The following is an 8,350-nucleotide window of genomic DNA, read 5'->3' on the forward strand; positions in this document are numbered from 1 at the left end:
CTCCTCGCGTTAGGCCACTAGTATGCCAAAATTGTGCCAGACACTATTTAACACCATTTTGTATGCAAGTGCTACATTTGGGGAGCTGGTGGTCATGGGATTATACCAAACCCTTATTTTGTAGCACAACCGCTTGGAGTTCGGCTCCAAATTCAGGTGCGCTACATTTATAGAAGATGAAAAGTCTACATAATTGTGGTTTTTACTAATCAATGCTTCTAGCCCCTCTCAACAACTGTCAAAATACTATATGGGTAGATGCTTTTTCCACTATGTATGGAAGAACTCTTCATATCACTAGCCTATGCTCCTCAATAAAATTTGTCAAAACCAATTTGTCATTGCTCCTACTATCCAATTAAACCTGCACTATACCACTATAGAACACACTCTCCAGCATTAAAGCTGATGCACAAGTGTCTTCAGCCTCCACCTTGTTCTAAACATAATTGAATTGATAAGCAATGATCAAGAGCTGATTTCTCTTACCAAAATAGTCCTCATCATCTTTATGCTATAGATTTTGCAAATTCTTAGTATCTGACTTATTGTCATTAGAAGATTGACCATTCTTCTTATTGTGCTGTCATTTCTTTAGTTATGAATAATAAGTTTTATAATGTCTAAGCTCACTACAATGACGACAACTTTTCTTCTTTGACCCCTTTATACCCAAAGTAGCCACTACAAATATTAGCTTATGATGTTTATTCCTATCTTTATGTTCACATAGTTCTTGATTGAATAACTTTTTGAATGTTTCTGTGATATGTACTTGTCATTGTCAAGACAACAAGCCACACATTTCGGTCCCAAATGCTATTTATGGAAAGTGTCCAGATTTGCTTTTGCTCATTTGGCATATCTACGGAATGTAGAGATTGTTCTGAACACAATGGTGTTTGTCCCGTGTCCAAATTCACAGTCTAGCGCCATTCCATATTTAGTAAGTTTCGAGCTTGTCCCAAAGACTAACTCCTGATACTAAGGGAAGCTTGGGGTGAAAGCCCAAAGTGTGTGTTCCTCAAGGGAGGGGGCGGGGGGGGGGGGGGGGGGGGGTTCCAAATGTATGTAGGGATAGCGGGTAGATTGAGCATGGCCGACCAACTTAAGGCATAGTCTAGCTCCCGCTTGCGTGCCTGTCCTTGTTCTGCATTCAGCTTGGGTCTAAGCCCAAGTTCTATTCCATGCTATCTGGTGAAGTACCCATGTCCTTGCATTAAGCCACCGGTATGCCGAAATAGCGCTAGACTCTATTTGACTCCGTTTTGCATGCTAGTCCTGGCATTAGGATGCTAGTTACTCTAGGATTGTTCCAAGTCACTCCGGGCTCCTGTCCCTTCACTCCTTGGGCTGTATGCTCGGGAGTTGCTCTATGGTCCGATTCCATCACTCCTTGGCTCCATGCTTGGGAGTTTGGCACCATTCCTTCATTTAGTGGCCCAAGGCCCTGAACCTCAGGTTCTGCACCACTATCCTTTGGACATGTGGCATATGACACGTGGCATAAAAAGGGTTTAGGTTCCGCTTCATGGTGTTATCCTATGGTAAATCACCATAGGATAAAAGGTCAAAACAACATGTGCTACATGTTCCAGGAATATCCAACCATGTACATGTGTAGACTTGGATTCAGCCAATGTGGTGCTGCCACCTGGACAATGCCTGGTTATATACAGCCACATACAACCATCCGTGCATGGTTTACAGATTGCATGCCATATCTAGACCTCATCTTCTGTTCTTATGGACACAGTTACCATTGTCTTTTCCACTTGAGACTGTCTCCATAAGTACAACTTGTTTGCATGAGGTTTGTGAAATGCAGTTGGTCTGAAATGTATATCACACTGTAGATGTTTTGAGGCATATCATTCCTTTTATTTGTTACAGCTGTTTTACATGGCAGCAAAGGGGTGTCTGAAGCTGCACCAGGCAGTTCATTTGGGACGTTACATTTGACGACTGGCTTGTATGTACTGCTACCATTCAAAGGTTTGAAACCTCTGACATGGTGAAGAGACAACCAATGGCAATGCAGGAATTACATCAGAATCCAGGTAAAACTTTTCTTCAAACCTACCTTTTCGAAGTGCAAGAAATCATGAACAAGTATTAGACTCACGGACCTTCACAGGTAATCATTGTTTTGCTTTCAAGTTCTTGGTTATAGCATGGCATGTTTTAATTGAGTACCAATCTCCTTTGGCCAATCGCCAGCACTGTCTTGCACTCTTCAAGGCTTGACAGTGAAACATCTTGTTTACAACCCTGTGAATGAATTTTCACTCCTGCTGAGAACAGTCATTAGTTTTGAAGGATTATGTGGATTTCCAAATTTATGTTGGAGTCAAAGATTGCATGCATATTAAATTGAGCTTCTTCGTGTTTCTGATGGACAGGAGTTTTTTACTTAGAAAAAAAGCGAGCATAAATTAGTCGATAGCCAAGCAAGATTTTGGACATTCAAGATTCAAGTATTCTGGATCTGCAAAAGGTTTAGTAGTAAAGCACAAATTGATGGCCACCATCTGCTACCAAGTACTTCACAGATCGTGATAGAATGGAAGTTCGTAGGAAAAAACTACTTTAACTACACTTCTACATGCATTCCATGCATGCGGTCCACGAGCTCCTTGTCTCATTCTCCTGCTTTTGAATGTTGATGAATGTCGCTTTTATATATTCCCACTTGTTGCATAAATACTTGAGTCATCCACTTCTAACAAGCATCGCCTTTTTTTTCTTCAGTTTCATGAGCAAAAAAAGAAAGAAATCCAAAACTTTGCTACTTGATTTTGAAGTGTATATATACTTGTGCAGCTGTTTGGCCCTTTCTTTTCCCGTGTTTTGAGCTTGATAACCAAGCTCCCCACATTCCTTTTTTGTGATATTTCAAAAAAGAAAAATAAAAACCTCTCGTCAATCCTGGGCCCGACTTTGACCTCCAGAAAACACCTATGAGGTTCCCGGGTGGTTATTACTCGTGTTCCGGAGAATTCCAGGCCTGGCCTCCATGTTCATAATGCCCTTTCCCAAGTGTTAAATTTCTAGAGGTGCTGTTAGAGCGCTGCTATTGTCTTGAGATAATGTAGTGTCTTAGGTGATCCTTAAGATGAGAATTTACATCCACATACATCTTTTTTATTTTATGCCATTCTCATTAGTGGAAAACCCGCCCCAGTTTGGAACGTCTTTCTTGGTTGGAAAACATTTTAAACATCTAAAAACCTCCGCACAACAAAAAAAAATAGCTTACTGTTAAGGTTGTTCATCTTTTTTTAGAAATATGACTGTAATTGTGAGCTACCTGTGAGCAATAACGTGCTACTGGCAGTTATCAAATCCGAAACGAATGCCTCTAAAAGATTTTGCTTGAGATTTGAAAATGGAATCCACAAACACTCCATCCATGCTAAAAGGATCCCCCAAACACAACACATGATTTTTCTACGTTAAAGTTATTGAAACTAAATGCATGTATGACATTTATCAGATAGTGAAGCCTGCTGAGTAGCTTTGTCTCCTAAACTTGAAAGCTTACCTTGCTGAGTGCAGCAGCAATAGCTTCACAACTAGTTGCGACAAGATTATTATTACTCTCAGATGGGACAACGTCTTCTCTAGTCCCAGTCGTGTGAACCACATCTTCCTTGCCAGCAGCTCTGTGAGGAACAAGGCCTGTTAAGACAATAATCTTATGGATCCCGGATAGCAGCTGCTCGTAATCGGAATCACCGGTCTCACCAACAAAAACAACAGTGTTTCCTATATCCATTCCCCATCTCACAAACAAGTACCTGACATTATGCAAGAAAATGAAATACTCTCTATACATGTTTCAGATACCTTATGGCCTGGGAACGAGAGGCCAGCAATGGAACTATGTGAAGCTTTGTGGTATTCAGGCAGTAGATAATATGACACCTTAAGCCACGCATTCTCAAGAGGCGACGGTACTCATCCACTTTCACCATCTAATTCACAGATAAATAGCTAACAGACAATGCAGGACAAGTTAAAGACAATGTTAACTACTTACATTTGCGGTATTGACCCGATAAGCAACGCAGTGCGTGCTAGAACGCAGTTCCTCCTCAATGATTATTGGCAGGTCTCCAGCCTCTGAGAAAGTAAGCCTGCTCATTGCCTTCCTTATCCCGTCGCTATTCCAGTGATAATCAATGTGATGATCATAGTCATAATCTGGCACCAGGTGCACCTGACTGTTGAAGCTCATTGAAGGATAGTACAGCGAAGCACCACTGTTGCAAACCAAGGCATCAAAATCTGTCACGGGTATTCCATCTTCTGCAAGCGCTGATAGGGTCTCTGAAGCTGTCATGGCCGTAGAAAGAATAAAGCCCGTTAACCCCATCTTACAAGCTGTGAATATCTCACGAACTGCAGCCAGCATGTTCTTGGAAGCTTTATTGCTGTCGTAGCTGTCTATTGCTAGAACACACACTTTTTTTCTTCTCCTTAAGAAAGGGAACTTACAATTTTGCAACTTCTCCAGCCCAATAAGTTTCTGTTCCGTAGCCACTATACTTAGTTGTTTGTCATATATTTGCTTGCCCTTCTCAACGTTCTCGGGTACTTCTCCATCGTCAGATAGCTGTAAAGATATGTCTTCCACATCCTTTAAAGAATCTTCCTGGGAATTGTCCTCAGTACTATGATTAGAAAAATTGTTTTGCCATAGCGGCTGTTTCCTTTTGCAAAGAGATATCTTTGATAGATATGTTTTGCAATGTTCAGGCCATGAATACATGTGAATATTTTTTAGGCCGTTACGACGGCATTCTCCCCACAACAAACGATCGGCAACAAGTTTGATCAATGCAGTTGCGATGGCTTGCTCATCGTGTGGATCCACAAGAACTCCATTACTCAGAGTCTTTAATAGAAGACAAAACTCATTAATAAATTTAATGAAAAATACTGACTCACCTTTTGAATATCTACTGGACCTCCATTCATTGTAGCAACCATAGGTAAACCATGTGCAGCTGCCTGTGCACACGGTTTATGAAACCAGAAAACAGGCAATACTAGCAACAAACCTCAATAAGGGTCAAACCAAAGGGCTCCACCAGTGCAGGGTTGATAAATACGCCCTGCTTTCATAAGGTTCACTAATTTTTTTCTTTTTAAAAGGAGTAATACCTTAGTTTTGGCAGCTAGCCGATAAATGTCTGGAACTTCATTTTGCTTGTGATGTTTTGGGTATGCAACTTGACCATAAAGATCGTACTTGTCTATAAGTTTAAGGACAATCGTGAGTATATTGGAGCTTGTGCCTGGCATTGTATCGATGTCATCTCTGTTCCCCATTATTAATGTCTGTACATAATTGACCATGTAAAAAGACATTGTCCATCTAAAGTTACCTCTACCATATTTGCCAATTCCCGTAGCGGCTTGCTTTCTCCAAAGGCTTTTACAAGCGTTGCTAGGTTCTTTTTTGGATCAGGTCGAGCAAGGGCCAGAATCATTGGCTTATGGGGGTTGGTAAAAAACTTCATAACCTGGTTTGAGCTGAGTGAAGAACCAGAAAAGCCATTTTCTTTACAAACCTCACTCCAAATAGGTGGTTCAGGTTTAGGAGATGGAGGCGCCACAGGGATGCCTTCTCCTTCTATTTCACCTTCTAGTATATCAAATGCTTCTTGGTCAACGCTTCTGAAATCCATTCCAGGTGCAATAACCTGCACTTCATTCTTGGAAAAGTAGCTTAAAGAAAATCAACTTACTGCCATGCGAGGCATGTGTCGGCCATGACAGCTGACGCCTCTTTTTATTCTAGCCCTCAAAACTTTTTCAAGCTTCAGATCAAAACCGTCGTATAATCCCCACTGTTCTTCAATTTCTTGTCTTGTACTAGTTATGACGAGTTCCGCAGTGTCTAAGGAAAACTCTTCAGCTTCTATTCTCCGCATAATTTTGTAGTTTGTGTTGATATCTGTCTTAGACTGCCGTCCTTGCTTCAACAGTTGTTCAAGTTTGTTGCGGCCCAGAGAATGACCTGTTAAGACCATTGGTACGTTCAATGCACCTGAAATCAGAGCAGCAATATCCCCTGCGTCGGCATAATGTCCATGAATCACATAAGGCCATACCGAGTCCCCACCAGTTATCTGTTCTCCTAAAGCTTTAGCCATGTTCACAATGTGCGTTAGCGACCCATCTACAAATTCTTGAATATATGGCCATAATAATTCCTTCCGTAGATATTGATCCCTCGGACCACAGGGAATGCGCACAATGTAGGCACCACTACTCTCTCCTACTTCGTCTCCGCAGCAGTCATAAGAACCTGGGGCTAACGTTTCTGTGGGCTCACCGTAGCTACGGTCAACATCTGGTGCCAAAATTTGACGAGTTAACAAATCCACGCGGTAAACTTCGGGCATCATAGCTAAAGCTCTTGCAAACTCCACAACATACTTGACCTATAGCTGGCGTCTTTCAAAGAAACGAACTCAACTTGGAAGTCAGTACCTGACCTCCTGTATCCGAGTCACGTCCAAGTTCCATGTTCTCCCCACGAACAAGTCCATGTAAGCTAAACCAACGTAAGTAAAATTCAGATCCACATGGCGTACCTGATCAAGACAATATACAGACACTTGTCTTTGTGCTGTCCTTCATTGAAACTTTTCCGCACATCTGTCTCGGAGCTATTTCTTGAGAGCCTAGTTCCAGCTATATCTGAATGTAGGTCTGCCTCTGGATGATCCTCGCACAAATCATCCGCAGCATCTTTTCGCCCTTGCTCATGCTCAAAGTGACGGTCTGCAACTCTTTGTGTATTTGCCCACTCAATCTGAGAAGAACTTCTGATGCTTCGTTAAAACATTTGCACCAAACCTGTTTTCTCTTGCGGCTTATATGCCATATCCTCCAACATAAATTCTCAAGCCGTGCACTCCTCTCTTTTGAGTTCCTACAAACAGTTGCCTGTAATAAAGAGAAGAGTTACTTATTTTTCCGTTACTCTTCAGTTTTGGTACCTTCATCCACGTCTGATGAATGTCGGTCTCATCGAAGCCCGAGACAACCTCCTGGATGAAATATTTAGTAGCATTCACAGCAACAATTCTTCGAGCAGGACTACTTTCTAATAGACGCTGCTGCTGATAGTCAATTGTTCCAGCAGTTCCTGTGTCCAATATTGCTTCCAAATAGCCATTAATCCACTCATTCCCCGCCATAAATAGATTTTGTTGCAAGAATGACAAGCTTTTAGGGTAAATCAGAACCGTTCTGAAGCTTACGTGTGTGACAAAGTGAAATGGAATTAAAGTTAACATTATTTCTATTCATTGATGCTGTTCAATCCGCCCTTGTCTAAACTTCTGCCTCCCATTTTGTGCACTTTCTTTTCGACAAGCCATTCTTGAAATCCCTGCAGCAAGAAGTGATCTCATCTGAGGGTCTGTCATTTTGAGTAATCGCATTACCTTAAGCCACGAAATGAGTTTTGCTTCACATTGCAGCAACAGCTTTCGCACGTTATCATCCTCAGTCTGAGAGAGAGAGAGAGAGAGAGAGAGAGAGAGAGAGAGAGAGAGCTGTGAGCAACCTGTGACAACCAAGACTTTACATACATTGTACATCTCCCCCTCGTGAATCTTATCCACGAGCCTTTTAGTTCCTCGAATAACGGAGATTAAAGAGGAAGCTCGCTGTCGCGTCCCAAACTTGTGAATTTTATTCATCAGTCGCTTTGTTCCTTCGACCATTTTCTTTAAGGTATCACCAAGAGCCCCTTTCTTTCTTCGCTGGCTAGTTGCACTAGGCTCGGGTCCAATTTGCCCAGCGATTTTCCATTTCATTTTCTGAATTCTCTCTTGTAAACTCTACATAGGGGAGTTGAGGATTAACGAGAAGCACATGATTTTCTCACCTTAGCAGACAGAGTTCCACTTTTCAGTTGATCAACAAGCTCTTTTAGCTCACTTGTAAGGTGGTCTAGGTAATCGCTGTTTCTCCGCAAGGTGACTACATAGTGAAATAATTCCTTCATTGTTGGAAAGCTCAAAGCTGATAATATTAACGGGGACACCTCGTGAATTTGACCAAGTGTAGCGATGTTCCTAGGAAGATCAGGCTGTACCATGCTGCAAGGGTCAGCGGGATAAATGCACCTGGTAGCAAATATACCTCACTGAACAAATTATGATATCTAACCCCAATTGGAAACTGCGCTCGCATCATCTGCAAATGCACCACATAAATTTAAATTCTACGGAATCCAGATGCACACAGCAAAAGAATCACGGCACGTTTATGTAAATAAAAACCTTACCTACTTCTTCCAGTGCCGATCTTGATTCCTCTCTCG

The 8,350-nt window shown here is 41.8% G+C and overlaps 1 protein-coding gene across 1 annotated transcript; it reads right to left on the reverse strand.

Moving 5' to 3' along the window:
- Positions 1-358: 358 nt before the first annotated feature.
- LOC9660592 (probable sucrose-phosphate synthase 3) lies at positions 359-7,217 on the reverse strand. The gene is made up of 14 exons (XM_002969493.2): positions 7,017-7,217; positions 6,874-6,963; positions 6,609-6,829; positions 6,505-6,568; positions 5,757-6,455; positions 5,580-5,711; positions 5,400-5,531; positions 5,170-5,346; positions 5,067-5,120; positions 4,954-5,016; positions 4,043-4,900; positions 3,850-3,977; positions 3,545-3,800; positions 359-439 (listed from the first exon to the last, which is right to left on the reverse strand). The coding sequence occupies exons 1-14, from the start codon at positions 7,215-7,217 to the stop codon at positions 359-361; spliced, it is 3,156 nt and encodes a 1,051-aa protein (XP_002969539.2).
- Between the last annotated feature and the right edge of the window lie 1,133 nt (positions 7,218-8,350).

Source organism: Selaginella moellendorffii, unplaced genomic scaffold, assembly GCF_000143415.4.
Source record: "Selaginella moellendorffii unplaced genomic scaffold, v1.0 SELMOscaffold_12, whole genome shotgun sequence".
Lineage (NCBI taxonomy): Eukaryota > Viridiplantae > Streptophyta > Lycopodiopsida > Selaginellales > Selaginellaceae > Selaginella > Selaginella moellendorffii.